Source organism: Phallusia mammillata, chromosome 8 (assembly GCF_965637545.1).
Source record: "Phallusia mammillata chromosome 8, kaPhaMamm4.hap1.1, whole genome shotgun sequence".
NCBI classification, from domain to species: domain Eukaryota; kingdom Metazoa; phylum Chordata; class Ascidiacea; order Phlebobranchia; family Ascidiidae; genus Phallusia; species Phallusia mammillata.
Window position 1 is genome coordinate 10062662 of NC_137259.1, and position 24750 is coordinate 10087411.

At 35.5% G+C, this 24750-nt stretch overlaps 1 protein-coding gene across 1 annotated transcript; it reads right to left on the reverse strand.

Moving 5' to 3' along the window:
* Positions 1-1187: 1187 nt before the first annotated feature.
* LOC145203956 (large ribosomal subunit protein uL5-like) lies at positions 1188-24735 on the reverse strand. The gene is made up of 6 exons (XM_080076343.1): positions 24630-24735; positions 22185-22329; positions 9161-9267; positions 7255-7344; positions 4464-4616; positions 1188-1271 (listed from the first exon to the last, which is right to left on the reverse strand). Exons 1-6 carry the CDS (start codon positions 24636-24638, stop codon positions 1242-1244), a joined length of 534 nt encoding a protein of 177 aa, XP_079932469.1. The 5' UTR covers positions 24639-24735; the 3' UTR covers positions 1188-1241.
* Between the last annotated feature and the right edge of the window lie 15 nt (positions 24736-24750).

Here is a 24750-nt window from a genome sequence, read left to right on the forward strand (position 1 = left end):
GTTTTAGCCTCTTTTCTCTGAACTTAAATAGTTTGTACTCCACAAAGCATATTAATTTATGCACAGTACCGATCAGTGTGTTTGATCTTACAATACCAAACTTTCTTAGTGTTATCTCTTGAAATGTATTATTTACAACTTTGCATGTGTGGGGGACCCATGAGTTTCTGCTTGCAGAAACAACCAAGGTTATGTGGCTATGGGACGCAATATAAAACTAGAAGGGTGGCTTAGCACATATTGCCATTGCACATACACTGTGACCTATTTCTTAACATATATTTACATCTGACACTTAATTTATATTGGGTCCCATATCATCCACTGTCTTTTATAACCTTAGTTGTTTCCGCAAGCAGAAACTCATGGGTCTGTTACACCACAGAAATCTTTCGTTTGTGGTGTGCAGCAACATACAAAAACGTTTTACATTTTGGGGGCTAGCGGGGTAAATACTGGGGTTTAACTCAAACAAAGCAGATGGCACATCTACATAACTATATCTACCATCTGTGAAAGTTTCATCCAAATCCACCAAAGATTTCGGCGGAAAAAAGCAAAAAACAGAGTGAAATCAAGTAGTGTGCTAAATTTTGGTGCTATGAGTTTAAACAGGGTGAAAAAGCCTGTAAAGATAATCATGCTATATGAGATACAAACTATAAAAGTCGCATTCAATTCATGCATTGTTTGCAAAATTTAACCATTTTAGGGGATAGTGGGGTAAATATTCAGCTATCCAGGCACATCTACATGACCATACCTACTCTTTGTAAATGTTTCATCCAAATACATCGAATATGTCATACCAAAAGTGTATGGACAATCTTAGAGAAAGAAAAAAAACAAGAGCAAAATTAAGATGTGTCCCCTTCAGGGAAGGTAAATATTTAAACTTATCTGGTAAAGCATTTAAAACCATAGGTAATCAAAGGGGAAAAATTAAGAAGTTAGCTGAATTACAATTGCATTTGTGTTAATTAATAACAATATTACAACGGTCTTAAAACAAACATGGATTAAAATTGCTTTCTACAGAAAAAATTAAGTGTGCTGCTAGAAGACCTATTAAATAGAAACTATTTTGGACAAAACCTACACTACCCATGACCTATAAAATGCATAACAGACATTCTTTTGCAGTGGTGATTATCTATGCATCTTTAGGCAAAAATATACAACAGATAGAAGATCGATAAGTGTATTTTCATCACTGGCGATCAAAAGGTGGTCAGTGTGACTTATTTTCCAGGAAGAATGATGCCATCATACTGAAAATAAACAAACATACATTGAAACTAAAACCAAAATCCTAATAGTATTAAAGCACTAGCAAAATGGCACAGAGTCCTGCAGAAACATCTTGTGGTGTGGTGGTAATGTAGAAAAGGGGCGTATCTAGAAAAAATTTAAGGGGGGGTGTCCAACAGCAATTTGGGGATTCCCCTTTTAAGAAACGTCATAACCCAGAAGCAAAAGAAGTTGCGGGTCGCAAGGTATCACTTTTGTAACTATGCAGTGCTTCAATAGCGTAACAGAGATTTAGGAAAAAACTGTTTTACTACCATGGACACACAGAGCTTGTAAAATCATAACCCCTGACATTACTACCATGGACACACAGAGTTAGAAAACATAACCCTGACATTTTAAGTTTCTTTGAGTAAGAAATTTAAACAACATTGCTCAAACAAACCGGTTCTCAGACTGTGGTCCACCACATGGTTTCAGAGGCTAAAGTATTTCTACAATCATACATAATATCAAAATTATTAGATGGATAAACGAGTATTCTGTGACATAGAATGGAAAGTATTTTTAACGAAATCTGACGATGAATATTTTGGAATATATTTCGCCAAATTGCATCTTTAGTTCCTTATTCAAACATTCAAATCAAATAGGTTCTATTTGAATAAGGAACTGAAGATGCCATTAGACGAAATATATATGTATATTCCAAGATATTCATGGTCAGATTTCGTTACTAGGAAAACACTTTCCATTCTCATTTATTTAATTAAATAAACGGTGATCGTTGATGACCATGCTGCCTGTTGAAGGGTTAGATACTGTGAAGTTCAAGTACTCTCAGTTCTGTGACATTAAGTGATCCATCATTTTTTAAGTAACAAACAGAGTGTTCGCACATTACATTCATACTGTTTGTTTTTCTTGCTTGTGACATATTAAATTGCCTTTGAAACAATCCCACAAAAAGTGATCTTTTAACACTCAACTAAATTCATTCTGCATGTCATTGTAGGAATACTTTCAAAAGTAATAAACTAACTTTTAGTTGGAACTCATCAGTTTTATTTTGCCTAGATATTTTCAGTTTTATAACTAGAAAAGTGGCTTTCTGATATACTTCCAATTCATACATTCTATATCCTATTTACCAGATTACTATACACATAATTTGATTTACACATAGGATTGTTTTTGCAAGCAAAAACGAATGGGTCCCCACATGTGTGTTTATGCGGATTTATGGAAAACAAATGTTGCGGTTACTTTTAGATTCTTAAGGAATTATTTTACAAAGCATTAAATCAACTTTAAAAGTTTTTGTCCGTATTCTTTTCGCATCATTATTGTCATATAATTACAAAAAAAACAGTAAAAAAGAACAGGACACAAATTTTTCCAGAAAACCTTGACTGTTGTATTGGACACTATAAGTTAAAAAGTCATTTGCTACAAAGGTATACATAACAAATTGTTTTAATAACCTTTTGACACCATTTTTAACAGCATGCAGTCCTTTGTGTTCAACAATACCATTTTGTCTAATGTATACAAGACTCAAGTATTGATTCTTGAATTGATTTGGCAAAAATGAAGAAGCTACGGTATGTTGAAAAATTCTTAACTGTGTTGTAATGCCTACAAGTTGACCTTTAGTGACCCTTGGTTATGCAGTGGCCAAGCTGACAACAACAATTTAAAGACTATTTATTAAAGACCATGGCTTTTGAAAAAAAACTTAAAAAGTTTTATAAAGACCCCGCTTTTGAAAAAGTTAGTTTATTTTTTCAACTTTATGTTGATCAACAACGTTTTGCCTGACATAAACGAAACCAAAGCACGTTCATAGAGATTAAATAACGTCTTAAGGGCTCTACAGACATACTGCGTTTGCGTCAAGCGTTAGCCGTGCGGAACGGCATTTCATGTGTCCCGACGAGTTTTGCGTCGTGCGGTGGCGTTTGTCATTACCAATGCTGTTTAAGCGTTCTGTACTGATAATTGTATATATTATATACATTGTATATATTCTGTACTGACCATTGAATGGTCTCCGATCATTTGAATTAAAATTTTATTAAAACTCATCTTAATTGTTTTGCTAAAACCTTAAGACATACTTTTTAATACAATGTGACAAATAAACGCAGTATTTTTAACCCAATTTATCACAATGTATAGTTAGTTCAATTCCGTTGACACAAAACATCAACGCGTCACGCGGAAAAGTTAAAACATTTTTAACTCTGCCGCTTGAACGGAGATTTTCGCCCCGAAGTCGCCGGCGTGTGTGTTAAGTGTACCGTTTGACGGAAAACGCGCCGCTTGACGCAAAACGCAGTATGTCTGTAGAGCCCTTTAGGTGTGAAACCTTCACCAAAACTGAAAATGCGTGTGATAACCTAATAAAACAACATAGCATTGCCCACAAAAAAACAGCTGATTTCTAATCATCCAAACGACTGTCTCGTAAAACGTCTGTCTGGACATCAAGTGAGCACTCCCGCTCTGCCGTCTTAATCGTAAACCAGTGAATTACTTCCTTGGGACTTATATCGACTGATAGCGTACACATATTATGGGCTGTGAAGGTGACTGGCAAAATTTTAAATACTTTTAAATAAACGAATACCGTGCTCAAACAATTGTTAATTTTTTTAAATTTCTGCACCATAGGGCTTATATTTCTGGCCTAAAACTAAAACCGATTATTTCGGGGTTAAAGGGGTGCAAAATGGGTGAATCCAATAAAAAGTTAGAAAATTATTTAGAATATCTTACATTGCACAACCAACAAAGCATGAAACTCCTAGACCATGTAGTTGGGTCAGTACAGTCAGTTTAAAAAAATAAGTTTGGGGAGCCTATGGGTGAACCGCTGGGTCATTCGAGTTCAAACTTCAGGAGGATCAAATTCCGATTAATAACTAACATCTGTCCAAATTTGAATAAATTTGAAGCATTTTTTCTTGACCAAACAAGGGTTACAAACCAACGTTAAACAGGAAAAAAAATACGGACAAAAACGATGTGTCCCTTTCAGGAAAGGGGACCCATAATGATAAAGGCATATATAACTTTGAGATAAGGACAACCCCATATCACGGAGCAGTAAACAGAAAAATTTTTGGCCTATTTTATATCTGTGAAACATTTAAAAAAAACAAAAGGGGTAGGGTCCGGAGGGACCATCATAGATTAATACAACATACTTTTTGTTGAAACCATCTCATCCCATCAGATTTTGTCAGGCGATGTGCGAATCCCACTCTGCATTTCTTTTTCCTTCGATAACGTACATTGTATCCGGGACGACTTAGCATCACAAAGAAATCCATGCCATAAATGCCGATTGATGGATCATACTAAAAAATTCGATGGATCACAAAATGTAACTAGAAGGGTGACTTAGCACATTATACCATTGCCATACAAACAGTCCAAATTCCATTTAATTTAGACATTGTTCAAAAAAATCACCCATTTTAGGGGGCTAGCAGGGTAAGTACTGGAGCTACTAGTCAACGACAGAAATTTCAACTAAATCCTTTAAAGACTTCATGCCAAAAGTGCATGGAGAAACTTCACTGGAACAAAAAGAAACAGAGTTAAATCAAAGTACGTCCCCTTCAGGGAAGGGGACCCATAAAAAAGGCAGGTTTACTAACGTAACAAAAAAGGGCTGGAGCCACAATCGGCCAGCAAGCAATACCATACTCTACAAAGACTACAATTACAGAGAGATAAACAGTGCCTATATTAGTTGGCAATTGCTACATATAAATGTAGATTTGGGTTGTGTACTTAAACTATCTACATACTGACAGAAAACTAAAAAGTATATAACTTAGCCACTGTACACTTTGAGCAGTGTTTTCATAACAGGGGTAAAAAATGGGTAAATTGAATTAAAATGTACAAAACAAAATTGAATACCTTACATTGCACCAACCAACAATGCATGAAACTCCTAGTTTTTAAATGATCTACAAACATATCTTAATTGCACAGTGCAAAAAGACTGCGTGATAGCATGTCCAGTTATGCGCGAGGCCGAGCTATTTGCTTTTCAGTGGGCTGGTTTGCGCTTTTCGCGCCCAATTAGGCTTTTTTCGACGTGCGTTGTTTTCACGAGGTGGAAAATGGATGAGTCCAACTATTTAAACTTTTAACAAAGTTTCAACATTTTTTTATCCTTAATAGCCCTTTGTCTGTTGAATTATAATTTTTAATCCCCACATAGCGTTCCCTGGCAACGTTAAGTTTCTACATACCAACAATACGATTGCTTAGCTGGGCTTTTTATGTCCAAAACCTTTTCTGAAACAGTTTTATTAACACTTCCAGGTTGAGAAGTCACGTTACACAGGTGTAACAAATCGTGCTGCGTTGTCGGTCAGCGTTTCGGAACACGAATAAGTTGACCTACATTAACGTTTACAGCACAATATAACTAACATCTCAATTCCAACCAGTGAGAAAATGGTCAAGTAATGACTGTGTTTATGCGTGAAGCAGAGGCATTTTTTCCATGTGCCACTATCGTCAATCACTCCCATAGCTGTGCACTGAGCGAGCACAAATTTGACAAAAGACAGCATATAAAAATATATTGGGGGCTGTAAAAGTAATTACTGAGCCGATTGCACTGAAATTTTTAACAGCCAACAAGGAGCACCCTATCCACAGCTGTTTAAAATTTTAGCAGGTTAAGTCTTGTATTTCTGACCTCATTAACATGTGAACAAACAAACAAATATTTCGGGCAAAGGGATGAAAATGGATGTATACAACTTCAAGTTACAAAATATTTTAAAATACGCTGCAATGTACCAATCAAAAAGGTATGAAACTCCAGAATCATCTGCTTTAGCAAGTATAGCCATTTTAAAAATTTCACGTTTTGGGGGGCTGTGGGTGAACCGACGGATCAATTGGGGTCAAAATTCAAATGGACCATCTTTAGACCAATATCTATATAATAATGTGTGTAAATTTTAAAAAGTTTGAACCATTGTTTCTTGACCAAAATGTGGGAACAAATCGGCGTTAGACGGAAAAAAATATACTGCATATACTCGCCGATAGGTCGCGCCACCGTATAGGTCGCACTATTAGTTTTGTGTTAAAAAAGTTTAATTTAGAGTTGACTCGCACATAAGTCGCACTGAAAATCTAGGGATTCAAAAGGCCCTTTCCCTAGCTTTTTTTGCATAGATAACTTCCTATTTTGTTTTTTTGTAGGGCTTAATATAATCAAAATACGTTTAAATTTTTTATCAACAAAGCGGGAAAATCCAACGCACGCTGAGCGGTCGCATGTGCATGTGCGCTCATGAAACTGTCTCGCATTGGTATGTGCATGCACGAGCGCATGCACCCGTATTCAATAGAACCACAGTGGCAATAGCACATTTCCACTACAATTCGCGTCTAGAATGCGTACCCTTAATTTTTTATTGAAAATTAGTTTAAATTTTTTTGCGTTATACTCAAATAAATATGTTATATCCGCCTAATAAGCCAACCCCAGAAAATTAAGTCTAAAACGTAGGTCCTGAAAATCGGCTTATTAGCCGGAAAATTCAAACTTATGTCGAGCGGATTGGTCGCACCTATATTTTTTGTTAAAAAATATAAGGAAAAAGTTGCGACCTATCTGCGAGTATGTACGGTAGACAAAAACAATATGTGTCCCCTTTAGGGAAGGGGACCCATAATTATGGTGGGCTTGTAGGTGAACCACTGGATTATCCGGGGTCAAACTTCCTGAGGGCTGTATAAATTAAAAGCACTGTTTCTTGACCAAACATTTTTAACAAACCAGCGTTAGACAGAAAAAAAATACAGACAAAAACAATCTTTGTCCCCTTCGGGGAAGGGAACCCATAATTATTACATCTGGGGAAGCGTAAAACAGCAACTTTGATGACAATTTGCACTGTTCATTCAGAAGGGTAATTGCAAAAATGGTTAACCATTATTGTCTGTACTTCTGTTTACCTTAATGCCCAAGTCAATGTGTTCCTGAATCCCAAAACCAAAGTTTCCAGTAGCTGAAAAGTTACCTTGGCGCAGTTCATATTCCCGAACCTATGAAAAAAATTATAAAGGTGATTTCCTATATTTTGCCAAAGTAAGTGTCCAATTTATTGGCAATTACATGTACACATTGTTTTACATACTTGCAACAAATATACATTTTTACCTAAATAATAGTGGACAAACCGTCTGAAATTCATCAAATTTGGACATTGTTTAAACAAATGACCCACTTTAGGGGCTAGTGGGGTATATAGTACAAGGTAAAACATAATAATCCACACCTATAAATGCCAAATTCAACATCTGTCTAAATTTCCAAGAATTCCAAGTTTGTGTAAAAAATCACCCATTATAGGGGGCTATTGGGGTAAATATTAGCGCTACAGGGTGAAACATAACAATTTGTCTAAACGAATCAATTGTCCAAATTTCATTCAAATCAAACATTATTTAAAATTTTACCAACTTTAGTGGGCTAGCAGGGTAAATATTGGCCCTATCAAGCAGTTTCTAAACAAAGGCCCAAACTTGTGTGAATTCAAATTGGGATATTAATGCCCAAATGTGGTTTCAAACCTGTTACGTTTTCTTAGTAGTACAAAATTATTACAAATGCTGACAAATTAAGAACGAACAGTGTGCCAAAGCCATAACAAATTGTCCTTAACTGTGTTTTGCAATAAAGCCATAACAAATTGTTCAGGTAAAAATATTTTTAGTTAACGTAAAAAATATTGCAGTTCAGGTAACAATTTTACAGTTTACTAATACACTTTGTTCCCAGAAAACCATATACACTAACTTCAAAGGTGACTTTCTTTTTTACTTCCATTTTACATATTATACGTCCTATTTACCATACACACCATTTGATCTACACATATTAGTTGTTTGCAAGCAAAAAATGAATGGGTCCCCACACATGTGTTTCTGCACATTAATTACTTACGGTATAAAAATGTTGCAATTTTTTTAGATTCTCAAGGAAAAATTATTGAAAAACATTGGTCCAAACTTGAAAGTTTTATCCGTATTCTTTTTGCATCATTATTGTTATTTAATTACAAAAGTAAGAAAAAAAACTGACAAAAAAACTTAACTTGGTTTCACAGACACTGAAACGACCGTTTAATGACCTTTTAACACACTGTTTGTAAAATTTACCCATTTTAGGGGTTAGTGCCAGGGTAAAACAAAACAATGGACACTTTAAAATGATGTATTCTTAAACAGTCTTATTCCCATGTAATACTGACATTGTTTAAAAAAATCATTTTAAAGTGCTAGTGGGGTTACTGATGGGGTTCCACGCTCGAAGTGATAAAATACCACAACACAATGACCCAAACTACAGTCTTGTAAAATTTCAACCCAATTGGACAATGTTTAAAATTTTGACCCCTCGAGGTGCTTGAATAACAACTGCTGATTCAACTTTTAAAACCTCCGAAGCCATGTGCACAACTAAGCAATGCAAGTAGTTCACAAACATAAGTAACATATGTTCAGTTGCCTTCATTGCACTCTTCCACCACTAGCAGGATAAATACTGGGGTTATCAAGACAAATAAAACAGACGACACATCTACATAACTACACCTCCCATCTGTGAAAGTTTCATCCAAATCCATCAAAGATTTGAAGCCAAAAGTGCATAGACAAACTAGTAAAATCAAGATAATAACTATACATAGGTCGTGTAAGCAGGTTGAAAATATTAAAAAAACACTTATTCCTAACCAAACAGTGGGACTGCACAAAAAAGAAAATAATTTTGGACAAAAACACTGCTAATATATGCATAGTTTTATTAAAGAAAAAATTCAAATATAAAAAAACATTTCCTAAAAAACCTTTTGGGTACCTTTAGTCCTCTTTCTAGAATTTCTTCAGCTTTTGGCCCTCGTACAGTGCAGTGAACAGCAATTTTTTCATTTCTCCTGATACCAAAAGATCGGACAGTGTATCGCGCTGAAAGTTACACCAATTTACAACTAAAGAAAATGTCTACCCACTAGGACCTTTTTTTAAGTTGTTAATATATTTTCTCCAATTATTTTATGTTGGATCAAATACTAGCAAATGGTTTCATTTCTTGTTGTTTCTACAGGCAGAAACTGATGTTACCCCAAACATTGAATATATAACTAGAAGAGTGGCTTTCTGATATACTTCCATTTTATATATTCTATATGATATTTACCAATTTACTATACACATCATTTGATCTACACGTATGATTGTTTTTGTACACAAAAACAAATGGGTCCCCACACGCGTGTTTGTGCGGATTTACGGTAAACAAATGTTGCGGTGACTTTTAGATTCTTAAGGACAAATTTTTAGAAAGCATTAACCCAACAATAAAAAAAATTCTTCGTATCCTTTTTGCACTATTATTGTCATTTTATTACAAAAACATTAAAAAAACGTAACAAATACTTGAATTTAATCTCTTGCTTTGACCCAGATATTGTCGTCCAAGGTCGGGTTTTGAACACAATTTTTTTAGAAAGCTGTAACAGTTGTGTTACAGATACTTTAAATTAAAAAGCAATTTGCTACAAGTGTATACATAACTTTTCATTTAACTTTGTTTCGCAAAACGAGTACCATTGACCTGTAGTAACCTTCATCCAAATCAGACGTTGTTTAAAATTTTACCCCTTTTTGGGAGCTAGTGGGGTAAATATTGGGGCTACATGGTGAAACACAACAATCGACGCCCAAAAATGGAACAATGAACAAACAGTCCAAATTTCATCTGAATCAGACACTGTTTAAAACTAGAAAAGTGGCTTTCTGATATACTTCAATTTTATGTATTCTATACGATAATTAACAATTTACTACACTATACACAATTTTATCTACATACATGATTGTTTTTGCAAGCAAAAACGAATGGGCCCCCACATGCGTGTTTATGCGGATTTACGGCAAACCTATGTGGCGGTATTTTATATTTTTTATATTCTTTTAAGGACAAAGCATAAACTTAACTTTAAAAGTTCTTTTCCATATTCTTTTAGCATCATTATTGTCATATAGTTACAAAAAATCGGTGAAAAAAGAACGGGGAAAATACATTCAATTTAATCTCTCGCTTTGACCTTGATATTGTGGTTCAAGTTCAGTTTTTAAACACAAATTTTCCTAGAAAGCCTTAACTGTTGTATTAGACACTATACAAAAAAAGTCGTTTGCTACAAAGGTATACATAACAACTTGTTTTTCACTTAACTTTGTTTCGCAAAAACGACCGTTTAATGACCTTTTGACACTGTTTTTAATAGCATGCAGTCCTTATTGTTCAACAATACCGTTCGGCCTAATTTATACATGACTTAGGTACTGATTCTTGAATTGATTCGTCAAAAATAAAGAAGATACGTTATGACGAAAAATTCGTAACGGTGTTGTAATGCCTACAAGTTGACCTTTAGTGACCCATGGTTATATGGTTATAAGACGGCCAAGCTGACAACGAGAATTTAAAGACCATTTATCGCGGCATTCGACAAAGTTGTTTGTTAAATTTCATATTTATGTTGATCAACGATGTTTTGCCTGACATAAACGAAACCGAAGTACGTTTATAGAGTTCGAATTACGTCTTAGGTGTAAAACCTTCGCTAAAACTGAAAATGCGCGTGATAACCTAATAAAACAACATAGCATTGCCCACAAAAAAACAGCTGATTTCTAATCATCCAAACGACTGTCTCGTAAAACGTCTGTCTGGACATCAAGTGAGCACTCCCGCTCTGCCGTCTTAATCGTAAACCAGTGAATTACTTCCTTGGGACTTATATCTGACTGATAGCGTACACATATTATGGGTTGTAAAGGTAACTGGCAAAATTTTAAATACTAAACGAATATCCTGCTTAAACAATTGTTAACTTTTTCAAATTTTTCTGCACCATAGGGCATGTATTTCTGCCTTAAAACTAAAACCGTTTATTTCGGGTAAAAAATGGGTGAATCCGAAAAAGGGTAAAAAATGGGTGAATCCGAAAAAAATATACAAAATTCTTTAAAAAACTTTACATTGCACCAAACAACAAAGCATGAAACTCCAAGATGCTGTACTTTAGTCAGTACAGCCGTTTCAAAAAATTTACGTTTTGGGGGCCTGTGGGTGAACCGCTGGGTCAATCGGAGTCAAACTTCAGGAGGATCAAATTTGGATTAATAACTAACATCTCTGTAAATTTGAACACATTTGGAGCACTCTTTCTTGACCAAACGCGTCTCACAAGCCAGCGTTAGACAGAAAAAAGAAATACGGACAAAAACAATATGTGTCCCCTTCAGGGAAGGGGACCCATAATTTACCCATTTTAGGAGGCTAGTGGGGTAAATCCAGGGGCTATCGAGTCAAACAAAACGAATGGCACATCTACACAACTATATCTTCAATCTGTGAAAATTTCATCCAAATCCATCAAACATTTCAAGGCAAAACGAGGTGGACAAACTTTGGAAAGAAAAAAAAAAGAAAAAAAAAATCGAGTAAAATCAATGTGTCCCCTTTAGGGAAGGGGACCCATAATAAAGCATTTTAAGTTTTAGCCATTAATAACTTTGGTGTTGTGTTGTTAGTTTAACCCAGTGATAGAATTCTGTCCAACTCCAAATTATCATGCTATACGAAATACAAACAATTTATTCTCATTCTATTTCAAAGGGCAGATGGGGTAAATGACTTTAAGAGGTGAAACACAACAATTGAAACGTAAAAATGGAATATTCCACAACCTGTCCAAATTTCATCCCTTTTTAAATCTTGTTTACAATATTCACAATTTAGGCCGAATTTGCAGTTTTGGGTTCTTTTGTTTTCTCTTCAAACTTTTCTCATATAAATTGGGTTACACTAAAGATTATCACTTCTGTTGAAAACAAAGTAATCATCCAATCAGATTTTTTATTAGTTTGCATAGGTGTCGATTTTTTAGCATAAATTTTCCTTTGTAAGGTGGCGAAATGTGGTCAAGTGGTTCCTTATGTGATCAAAACAGATTAGGTTACATGTTTGGGTTTGTACATGATTTTCGTGGTTATTGGTAGTGAATAAACACATATAGTCAAATGGGGTAAAGAAAATTTGCCGAAGTTGGGGTAAAAAAAAACAATACCGTCACAGTTAAACCCAAAAATTTTTTTAAATGCTTTCTTTTTCATAGGATGTATTTATTCTGTGCCTAAACAATAATCCATAAACCATTCTCAGATTTTGTTTCTAGGCAATTTTACAAACTGGGGGCCAGACCTAAAGAAAAATGCTACAAAGTAAGGAAAAAGAGGTTATAAATTCATTTTGTGGTAATTCAATCAGTTTTGAGTAGAAAACTAGAAGGGTGGCTTAGCACGTTTTACACTTTAGGGGCTTGTGGGGTAAATGTCATTTATACACCTATAAATGACATACTATACAAGCTATCTAAATTTCAGCCAATTCTGACACTGTTCTGACACTCAGCCATTTTAGGGGGCTAGCGGGGTAAATACTGGGGTTATCAACAAAAACAAAGTGGTATGCACATCTACATGAATATATCTACCATCTGTGTAAATTTCACACAAATCCATCAAACATTTGATAGAAAAATGAGTCGGACAAAACACCCATTTTAGGAGGCTAGCGGGGTAAATACTGGGGTTATTAACAAAAACAATGTGGGAAGCACATCTACATAACTATATCTACCATCTGTGTAAATTTCAGCCAAATCCATCAAACATTTTGTGGAAAATCGAGTCGGACAAACTTCGGGGGAAAAATACCCATTTTAGGGGGCTAGCAGGGTAAATACTGGGGTTATCAACAAAAACAAAGTGGGATGCACATCTACCATCTGTGTAAATTTTAGCCAAATCCATCAAACATTTGATGGAAAAACGAGTCGGACAAACTTCGGGGGGGAAATACCCATTTTAGGGGGCTAGCGGGGTAAATACTGGGGTTATCAACAAAAACAAAGTGGGATGCACATCTACATAACTATATCTACCATCTGTGCAAATTTCAGCCAAATCACTCAAACATTTGATGAAAAAACGAGTCGGACAAACTTTGGGGAGAAGAAAAAAAAAAAAAAAACAAGAAAAACAAACAAACAATTTGAGTAAAATCAATATGTGTCCCCTTCAGGGAAGGGGACCCATAATTATAGTTACTCAAAATGATTGGTGCAAAAAAAAACAAATTTTGTTCTGTCTGTTCAGACTTTAACTGTTTGGGGGATGTTGATTATTAACATGAACAGGGCAATGTTTTCTCAAGTGACAAAATTTATGACACATATTTTTTTAATATTCTAAAGCAGGGGTGCAAAAATACGGTCGCGCCGCGCGACTATAAAATCGGCGTGCGCGACTGTAATTTCTTGCCACCTAATTGGAGTTGGTTTACATTTTTTGAACTAATTTACTCAGGCAGTGCTAATACAATAAAGCAATGGTGCAACTGGCGAAAAAATAGGCATCAGGCAACAATCTACTAATATTGCTTTTCCAATATAAATTCGCATGGATCAGCCCGCAGACCACAATAGGTTGATTGCATGCTAAACTTTTAAATGTGCCACACTTTTGAGGCACTGTCGCAATGCTATGCAAACTGTGCACAAAGTGCTGATTAAAAAACTGCGCACAAAGTGCGTAATTAAAAAAAGTAAATCACTTTCGATCTTTTATAACAGCGATAGAATATTTACTCTCTCTCACACCTCGGGCGCAGAAAGTGACGTCACTCATGCTAAACGCCGTGGGTATAGTGCAGGGGTCGCCAACCTTTACTACTCAAAGAGCCACTCGGACCAGTTTCACGTAGTAAAAAAACACTGTGAGCCCCAAAGTCGTTTTAAAATTTAAAATAAAATGCAAAAACTATTTTAATCTTATGACATTCGACTTTTTGTTGTTAGCTAGTGTTTCATTGCATATTAGACACACTGGTATACTAGTCTTGTCAGCAGAGAAAACAACTTTATGTAGCGTTGCATATTCTGTTTTTGCAGATTTTTATTCCTTTGTTTACGCGTTTGTTGCATAACAATTAACAAACAGCTATTGTTACGCGCGCACACACACTGCAAACAAAAACAGTATTGTCTCATATTGCGTGCTAACCTGTGATCCGCCAGTTTGCCTCTTTCAGACTTCACGTTTGATGGTATAGAGATGGGGTTGCAGGTAACTACAACAAGCGAGTACAGTCATGCTACTGCACTTCAATTTTCGTGTTCGACTTTTGTGTTCGGCATAATCGTCAAATAATTTTTATTCAAATGTACAACATTTGGTATAGTCAAAAACTGAGCCGCATCAAAGGGATCAAAGAGCCGCACGCGGTTCCGGAGCCGCGGGTTGGCGACCCCTGGTATAGTGCAATCGGTCACGTGTGTTTCAAAAATGATTTGCAACGCAAATTCACTCAACAAAACGTCACACACGCCGCACATACATTTCTTACGGATTCGTAGCTCACGACGCTATATTTCGGCAACCAAGTGGAAGAGTACCTTTCTCGTATCCGGGTGCAATTGTTCGCCTTAATCGTTTTTACGTTTGTTTAACATACACTTGTGTTTTATCCAGTAAATGCTACCTTAACAGAACTCAACGCGTATTCCACAACAAACAAGCCAACGCATGTATGTGCTGACGCATTTGGCGTGTGATATGAAATTGATTATTAACAGCATATCGATTTAGCCCGTCACCAAGCATTCCCACATAGCAAGGCACTGTGGTATTCCAACCCGCGAAATTCATTTCAAATTTCTGGAAAAAACACTCTTGACAACAGGTTATGCTTTGCCCTGATGGTATGTAAGCACAGGGGTGCACAACCTACGACCTTCGCTGGTCCAGCCGTGAAAATGTACATTTAAATATAAGTGCTGGTGGTCATGAGTTGATTTAAACTTCACTATTTGTGCAAACATTGCTAAATATACAGTCAGCACACAACCAAGCAATATAGATAATGACATCATAAACTAGAAGAGTGGCTTTCTGATATACTTCCATTTTATATATTCTATACGATATTTACCAATTTACTATACACATCATTTGATCTACACATATGATTGTTTTTGTAAACAAAAACTAATGGGTCCCCACACGCATGTTTGTGCGGATTTACGGTAAACAAATGTTGCGGTGATTTTTACATTCTTAAGGACAAATTTTTAGAAAGCATTAACCCAACAATAAAAAAAATTGTTCGTATTCTTTTTGCACTATTCATGTAATTACAAAAACATTAAAAAAACGTAACAAAGACTTGCTGTAACAGTTGTGTTACAGACACTTTAAATTAAAAAGCAATTTGCTACAAGTGTATACATAACAAATTGTTTTTCATTTAACTTTGTTTCGCAAAATGAGTACCATTGACCTGTAGTAACCTCTCAGGGTGCACACGCCAAACGACTGTTTGACACCGTTTTCAATAGCACGCCGTCATTCGTGTTCAACAATACTGTTAAGCCTAATTTATACATGCCTTGAGTATTGACTCCTAAATTGATTGTTAAAAAAACGCTACGTTATGAAGAAAGTTCTGAGCTGTGTTTGTAATACCGACTAGTTGACCTTAAGTAACCCGTGATCATGCGGCGGCCAACCTGACAGCGAGCATTTAAAAAAACATTTATTTGGCAAAAAAGTCAAGTTAATTTTTTCATCTTAACTGTTATTAACAAAGTTTTTCTTGACATATACAAAACCGAAGCACGGTTATTAGGCTTAAATCACGTCATAGGTGTAAAACCTTCGCCAAAACTAAAAATGTGAGTGATAACTTAATAAAACGACATAGCATTGCTGTGCAAAACAGCTGATTTCTAATCACTGAAACGATGTCTCGTAAAACGTCTGTCCGACGTCAAGCTGAGCCCTCCCGCTATCGTAAACCAGTGAGTTACTCTCTTGGTACTTCTGCCTACAGTGTCTTTCTTGACCAAACGAGCGTTAGACACATTTACGTTTCGGGGGGCCTGTGGGTGAATCTCTGGGTCATACGGGGGCAAAATTCACATGGACCATCTTTAGACCAATATCTGTAATGTGTATAAAATTGAAAAAGTTTGAACCATTCTTTCTTGACCAAAACGTGGGAACAATAGCCGCGCTAAAAATTTCACGTTTTGGGGTGCTGTGGGTGAACCGAGGGATCAAACGGGGTCAAAATTCACATGGACCATCTTTAGACCAATACCTATTATGTGTGTCAATTTGAAAAAGTTTGAACCATTCTTTCTTGACCAAAACGTGGGAACAAATCCGCGCTAAAAATTTCACGTTTTGGGGGGCTGTGGGTGAACCGAGGGTTCAAACGGGGTCAAAATTCACATGGACCATCTTTAGACCAATATCTGTAATATGTGTAAATTTGAAAAAGTTTGAACCATTCTTTCTTGACCAAAACGTGGGAACAAATCTGCGTTAGAAAGAAAAAAAGAAAAAAGAAAAAAAGAAAAAAGAAAAAAGAAAAAAAGAAAAAAAAAATATAGACAAAAACAATATGTGTCCCTTCAGGGAAGGGGACCCATAACAAGTAAAACAAATTGTTAACTCAATCCATGGATTAAGTTAGAAATCAATCTGGACTTTTAGACACCACTAGTAAATGGAATATTATGAGATAAATCAAAATTCTTTAAATCAGTAAGTAATTTGTAAAAAAACATTTTTTCAAACACTTGGCAGGCTTAAGTGAAACAAGAACTTGTGATGCGGCTATTAACAGCACCATGGTTGTGTACTCCTGTCCAAGCTGATGCCAATTGTTTTGGTTTTCCAAGTTTATTTGGCAGTTGTGAAAGGGTTTTAGAAAAATAAACTGCGTCTAAACAAAGCTCAGATTTGCCTCAGTGGTCTCCAGTTAAAACAATTAGGGGCGTATATGTACTTGTTATTAGGCCCAACACTGTTGATGTAGATAAGGCTCAAAATCATGCGCTACTAAAAATTACGGCGCGCTATCAAACTCCGAAATAAATTTTGCACCCCTGTTCTAAAGGTTTCATCAAATAAGCTGGTATTTTTTTGCTCAAACATTTATTGTCTATGAAGTATTTGCAACAATGACATACATATCAATCAGTATAGAAAATGTAGCCACATAGGCAAATACAATTAATGAGTTTCGTTAGGCAATAAATTAAAAAGTTTAACGTAATTACTAATACAGCTTCACATATTTGGGTCATGCTACAGTTCCAAAGAACATTATTGTCTAAAGACCCACACTTTTTCAAACCAAAGTATGCCCGTTGTGCAATGTTACAGCTAAAATATAGGCATCTTTAACATTAAACTAGAAGGGTGGCTTAGCACGTATTGCCCTTGCATATACACCATAACCTATTTTAAAACATTGATATATTTCCTATGCTTATTTTATATTGGGTCCCATACCATCCACTGTCTTTTATAACCTTAGTTGTTTCAGCAAGCAGAAACTCATGGGTCCCCACAAATGCAAAGTTGTAGATAATGCATTTCAAGAGATAACCATGTGAAAGTTTAGTGTTGTAAGGTAAAACGCAGTGTGAGTATTTAAACCTAGTTGCATACCAACAAAGACTGGTAAATGAAAAAAAGACCAAATCAAAGGCAATAAATTCAGTGCAATAAAGGTACAGAGCCATAGAAAGTCTTAGCTCCAATTTGAAAGTGTTTAACTAGTATACAAACAGTTTGCTCACAGCTGTAAGTTTGGTTTGCAAAATTTCGAAAACAAGGAAATTTATGTGACTTATGTTTTTGAGATTATTCATTGTAACAAAGTTATAAATGAAATTTTTGTCTTGTCTTTGACTTTAAGATGGTTCATTAAGTTCATGCATTTGAATTGAAGTTCCAAATGCCACTTAATTTTTTTAAATGGTCCTAATGTCCACTTGTTTTTTTACCCCGACATTGTTTTTTTGTACCTTTTTCGGGTTAAAAAACAACAACAGTTTTTGTCAAATATTTTGTTTGTTTTCAAGTAAAATCAAAAACTTGTCACATAGCAATAAAAGTAGTCCCATCAGCTTTGTTGGGAAGAAAAACTGACCTTTTGTTGCCTAAAATAAAAGTTTGGCAACAAAGTTTGAAAAAATTGTTTTTTTTTACCCCACTTGACTATACATTACTCTGTAAACAATTCTGCTTAACTTGGATAAAAATCACTACACCAACCGTCCACCTAGTTGTGGAGTGATGATGTCACAATACGTTAGTGACGTATTCAGTTGGTGATGGGAAAAGTATATCTCATGCTGGGTAGCGTTATTTAGGTAGCGTGTTTCAAATAGTAGCATAATGCACAAAACGCAACCGTCGCTTGTGATACTTAAACAGAGAACTGTAAATTAATTTTACATGTTCAATTTTGCAAAAGTATTGAATCGGCTTTGCAGTTTATTTTCTCGAGCATGGAAATGAAACACTCTATGTAACAATATAATCCCCAACTGCCAATTAATATCCAGAATACATAAAAACATGAAAATTACCATTGTCACCTCATAAGTCTTGTTCAGACCTGCTCTGGAGGAGCAAACTTCACTAAAATCGCTGAAGCGAGTAGCGCAATATGGGTTTTCCCTATGCTTTGTTTAAAAACAATAAGGATTTCTTACTTTGCACATGCTCGAAGTATACCAACCATTAGAAAGAGCCCATGTCAACTAGAAGGGTGGCCTAGCACATTTTGTTGTTGCATTTACACCTATTTTAAAACATTATTATATTTCCTATGCTTATTTTGTATTGGGTCCCATATTAGCCATAGTCTTTTATCACTGTAGTTGTTTCTGCAGGCAGAAACTCATGGGTCCCCACACATGCAAAGTTGAAAATAATGCATTTCAATAGATAACCATGAGAAAGTCGGGTGTTGTAAGGTAAAACACAGAGATTGGCACTGGGCTTAAACTCTCTAAATTTTGATTCACCCCAGATATTGTTTAAAATATGTCCTAGTTAACGTTCTTATTCAAAGAAAAGGAGTAAATAGTGGCATAATGGGGTAAAACAAAAAAATGGACACTTATGAATAGCAAATTGTACAAGCTGTCCAATTTTTCCTTCAATTCCAACATTGTTAAAAGGGTCACCCATTTTAGGGATTAGTTGGTTAAGTTGTGGTGCTACAGGGCAAAACACAACATTTAAGGACTTACAATAGTATGTTCAAAAACCTGAAAATTTCATTTAATTCCGACGTTCTTCAGAAAATTCACCTATTTTAGGGGGCTAGTGGAGGGGGGAAAATGTTGGGGGTACAAGGTAAAACACATCAATTGAAACCTACAAATAGCATAGCCCACTTGCTACCCAAATTTTAGTCAATCCCGACACTGTTTAATAACTCACCTATTTAAGGGGGCTAGTGGGGTAAAATTGAGGCTACAAGGTTAAACACAACAATCAGCTCCTATGAATGGTAAATTCTGCAAGTTGTCTAAATTTCAGCCAATTCCAACATTGTTTAAAAAACTAGCCCATTTTAGGGGGCTAGTAGGGTAACTAATGGGGTCCAACACACAAACTAAAAAAACATGAAACCTCTATGACTCAATCAATAGTAATGCAAAATTTCAGCCCAATCTGCCAATGTTTAAAATTTTGACCACTAGATGTGTTTTGAGCAACAACCGTTAATGTTTCTGATGTCATAGGGCTGTTAAAAAAACCCTTACTGCCATGGCGCAAAAGCGTTCACCAAGCAACCCACAAATTCACAAACGAGTAACACTATTGCGCCACAGAAATCTTTTGTTTGTGGTGTCCAGTAACATACAAATAAGTTTTACACTTTGGGGGCTTGTGGGGTAAATGTTAGGGCTACAGGGTTGAACACAACAATCGACACCTATAAATAGCATATTCTACAAGCTATCCAAATTTCAGCCAATTTTGACACTGTTTACAAACTCACCCATTGTAGGGGGCTAGCGGGATAAATACTAGGGTTATCTGGACAAACAAAAGGGGATGCACATCTACATAACTATATCTACTATCTGTATAACTTAGTAAACTGAAGCTTTCAGTGGACCTAAATCAATCTGTGTTTTTCGTGTTGCAATGTATTGTAAATAATATCGATTTCGCCGATTTAATGGCATCCTCAGTTCTAAGCAAGAAATAAAATGAAGTTATTTAGGCAATAAAAGATGTAAAAATAATAATAAAAGACTTCTACAATGACAACACACTCCTCAAAAACTAAATCAAATGTTAAAACGGATACACTATAACGACACGAAAACAAAAAAACGTGGTGGAAAAAGTGACTGAAAAAGCAACCTGCAAAGTTGTCTAACTTATCTAACTTGTGGCAGGATCATTTTGGCGACGTTTATGGTGGCTTTGATTTTACCATACCACTTATCTTCACATACGTAAAAGTTTCACCCAAATCCATCAAACATTTGATGGAAAACAAGTCGGACAAACTTTGGGAAGAAAATAACCCATTTCAGGGGGCTAGCGGGGTAAATACTGGGGTTATCAACAAAAACAAAGTGGGATGCACATCTACATAACTATATCTACCATATGTGTAAATTTCATCCAAATCCATCAAACATTTGATGGAAAAACGAGTCAGACAAACTTTGGGAAGAAAAAAAACAAAGAAAACAAGCAAACAATTTGAGTAAAATCATTATGTGTCCCCTTCAGGGAAGGGGACCCATAATTAATGAAGCGCATATCTGTAACACACGAATTTAAACACTGCCAGGCAATTTTTTGGGTGGCAGCATACCTATTTTATTATGACTGCCACCCCAGAAACTTTTAGTGGGGAGGCACACCACCCCTGCCACCCCAGGAAATGACGCCTATGTTAGTTTGGCATGTGATTTCTTTTGATGTTTCATATTAAACAATCTAAACTATATCAACAGTTCAAGGTTATTTAATCCCCACAAATTGTTCAATGTTTGTGGTGTTGGCAATAAGGAAATGGAAAAGGTTGGCAGGAACTTTCAGAGTTATCTCTGTACATAGTAAAAGTAGGTTTGTTTGTCAACCGTTTGCATCATCTTCACCCAAGTGCCTGACTCAAGACATATATAATGAGTAAAAATGTAGAAGAAATCCTGTAGCAACCAGTTTTAAGTAGAAAAATATTTCCTGTTTATATTTGACGTACTAACATGATTGTTTTGCAAGCAAAATCGAATAGGTACCCACACACTTGTTAATGAAAATTAGTTACAATACAAAAACGGTGGAATTATTTTTTTAATTCTCAAAGACAAATTAGGCATTAAACCAAACTTGGTGTCTTTTTTGTCTGTATTCTTTTTACATCATAATATTGTCATAGATTTGTAAAAGAAAAAAAAGGGATAAAAACTTTCCAACCCTGAGAATTTAATCTATGGCTTCATGGGTGAAGCAGAAACCACCTGCTCTACATTAAATCACCACAATTGTAAACCAGTGTACTACTCCCTTGAGATATCTGGTCATATGTTGTGTACATATGATGGGCTTTAATAGTAACTATTGGGCCGATTGGGCTAATTTAAATGACGAACAAGGAATTTAACTTTGAACAAATATTTCAAAGTTAAGGAGTGAAAAATGTGTGAATCCAACTAAAAGTTACAAAACTATTTGAAATACTTTACAGTACACCAACCAACAAACACCAACTGACAAAGTAATCTCCTGAATTATGCACTTTGGTAAGTACAGCCAATGTGTGTACATTTTTAACTAACTAATGTGTGTGTAACTTTAAATAAGTTTGAATCATTTTTTCTTAACCAAACTCAAATCAGCCATCGACAAAAAAAAATTTGACAAAAACAATCCTTCCCTGAAGTGGACCCATAATAAGTGAATTATATCATTACCTTTAGAAAACACAGGTGTTTGTCCTGTTAGCTGTTCCAAAACTTTGGCTGCCCTTGTCAGTCTGTCACCAGATTCACCTACACAAATGTTGAGACAAAGTTTCTGGATGTGAATGTCTCTCATCACATTGGCAACCTTTTTTTCCTGCATTAAAAAGTGTGGTTAGTTCTATTCATATGTACGACCATAAAAATTGATTTAAGACCTACAAAGTATGTCTCGACACAAAAAATGACAAACAAGTAAATTTCCAACCAGTACATTAAACACATCAATCAGCTTGTCTGTATTATGACATAATTCTGTAATATTACATAATTGAGGTAAAACGTCATTTATCCCTATGTCCCTATCTTTTTTTTCTGTTTTGACATCATATGAACCTCAGGCTTATTTGGAAAGCATTTGACACTTTTATTTCACCAAAATAATTGGAGTTTTGAGCGGAAATATGACTTTTCTGTATGAATTTGCATGGACTGATTTTTGTATGAATTTGCATGGACTGAATTTAATTGAAAAGTGGATTTAGCAATCAACACCACTTGTGCATACCGTCTGCAAGAATACAGTCAAACTTCGATACTATGCCACCCTTTGGGACCGAGAGAAAGTGGCATAGTACCGAGGGTGGCATAATACCGAGGGTTGGTTGTAAAAATAGCCTTGTGACGTGACAATGTACTGTAATGCCACGTTGTGTTGTACGATTGTAATTTATTACAGTATAAGGTATAGTATACAGTATAATTTATTACAAAAAACGGCTAGATCGTGCATAGAACAAACAAGATCTGTTAGTTTTGCTGTGACACAAGCACGGAACGGCGTTTACATAACTCGCTGCAAAGTCGTGAAACCTCATAACATGACCACGTTTATTTACTCAATGATTTGTTTTTCATTTTTTCTCTGTTTTATCATGAGCTCAAACCGAAAATTGTCAAAAGGCCCAATTTTTAATCCGGAACCTGACCGTTAATACAGTAATACTGTACTCTCATGTGTCATAGTATCAAGGGTAAGGGGTGACATAGTAAATATATTTTCTATTGAATTTAGTTGGTGACGATCAAAAGTGGTATAGTAGCGAGGGTGGCATAATATCAAGGTGGCATAGTATCGAAGTTTGACTGTATACGGAAAAAATCCATTATGCACACCGATGCTCTGCTAAACTTTACACCTTATCACTTTCATGATTCAAAATTTTTGGGCTATACATTTCTTTCTTCTTGGAAGACTTAATAATGCCCAATTGCCAGATTGGAAGCGGAGGATATTTTTTTCATCAAAATAATTGCGCGGATTTTTGCGCAGAATTACAATTTTCTGAGTGGATCGATAGACTTTTGACAGGTGGATTTAACGATTAACGCAATTTGTATGTAACACCTGCAAGACTATCCAGCCGACAAAAAGAACAACTAATTAAAGCAATAAACATGACGAATCTTCAGTTTTGCTCTATTGCGCACGCAGCTGTTCTGCTAGATTCTACAATTTTTCATTTTCATAACGATTCAAACATTTTGCTGATTTGTTTTGTGGGGATAGTTTTTGATTGAAAACTGCTCTTAACTGTTTTTAATTATTTGTCATACAGAAAACATTATTTTATGTAACTTGCCCAGGCGACAGTCACTTTAATAGTCAAACTACGTCCTAAAAATACAGATAAATGTAATTTAAGGACTACGCTAGAAATGTTATTTCAAGCGTGACGATCGGTAAGTTTCGATGTGCTTGACTGATTTACGTGGATTGTTCGTGAAATAAGGCTTGTGACGACATAGAACTTCATTGTAAAACGAAAATATAAAATTTTAAAGAAAGTTTATTATAGTTACCTACGAAAGCTGTGCTAAGTCGCGTGGACAACATTTTTTTTGCGTGGATTACACATAAAAAGCCTAAATTTGCGCGGATTACAAGGGGAAATCCAAAATATTGCGCGGAAGATTTATATTCTTTCCAATCTGGCCCCAATTGTTTCAATTGTCCGGAATTATTTTCCAGCCAAAAACATTCTTTTAAAATTTATAGAAAATGTGCCGAAGATACATAGGGGAGCTGTGTGAAATTGCAAGGAAAAATCGTCTTCACAAACTAGTTTTCCTCTAAGAAATACACAAAATTTCTTGTTTTAGGTCTTTTTCTGTTTAAAAGTTGATTTCTGTTTTTTTAGTGTTAACTCAACAAGGGCCTATGTGCCATTGCAAAGTTGGAACTTGATTTGGATTTTTTATCAAAGCCACTACTACACACAAAAGAGGCAAAACCAGATTATCTAAAGCAGCAGCCTTGGTTAAACGGCAGTTTTCGTTACTTGGGTTTTAGGGTTAGAAAATTATTTTTGGCAAAGCGTAATTTTGAGAGCTCGGAGCTTTATATGTTTAATAAAAGAAATATAAACAAATCAATAACCGAAACAAACCAAATACCTCCGTCATTGTGAACTGATCAACCAATTCCTTGCCACCACTCCGAAAAGGCAGAACAGTTACTCGTGTGTTCCACTGTGATAGAAATTGGCACCAGGTGACGCTATTGAAGCAAAAGTTT

Bases quoted from the DNA above. Each gene is read 5' to 3' on its own strand.
- LOC145203956 (XM_080076343.1), bottom strand. The intron at 9,268-22,184 runs GTAATGATATAA...TGTAACTTTCAG, and splicing joins AACACCTGTGTTTTCTAAAG to CGCGATACACTGTCCGATCT. The intron at 7,345-9,160 runs GTACCCAAAAGG...TTTTTTTCATAG, and splicing joins TTCTAGAAAGAGGACTAAAG to GTTCGGGAATATGAACTGCG.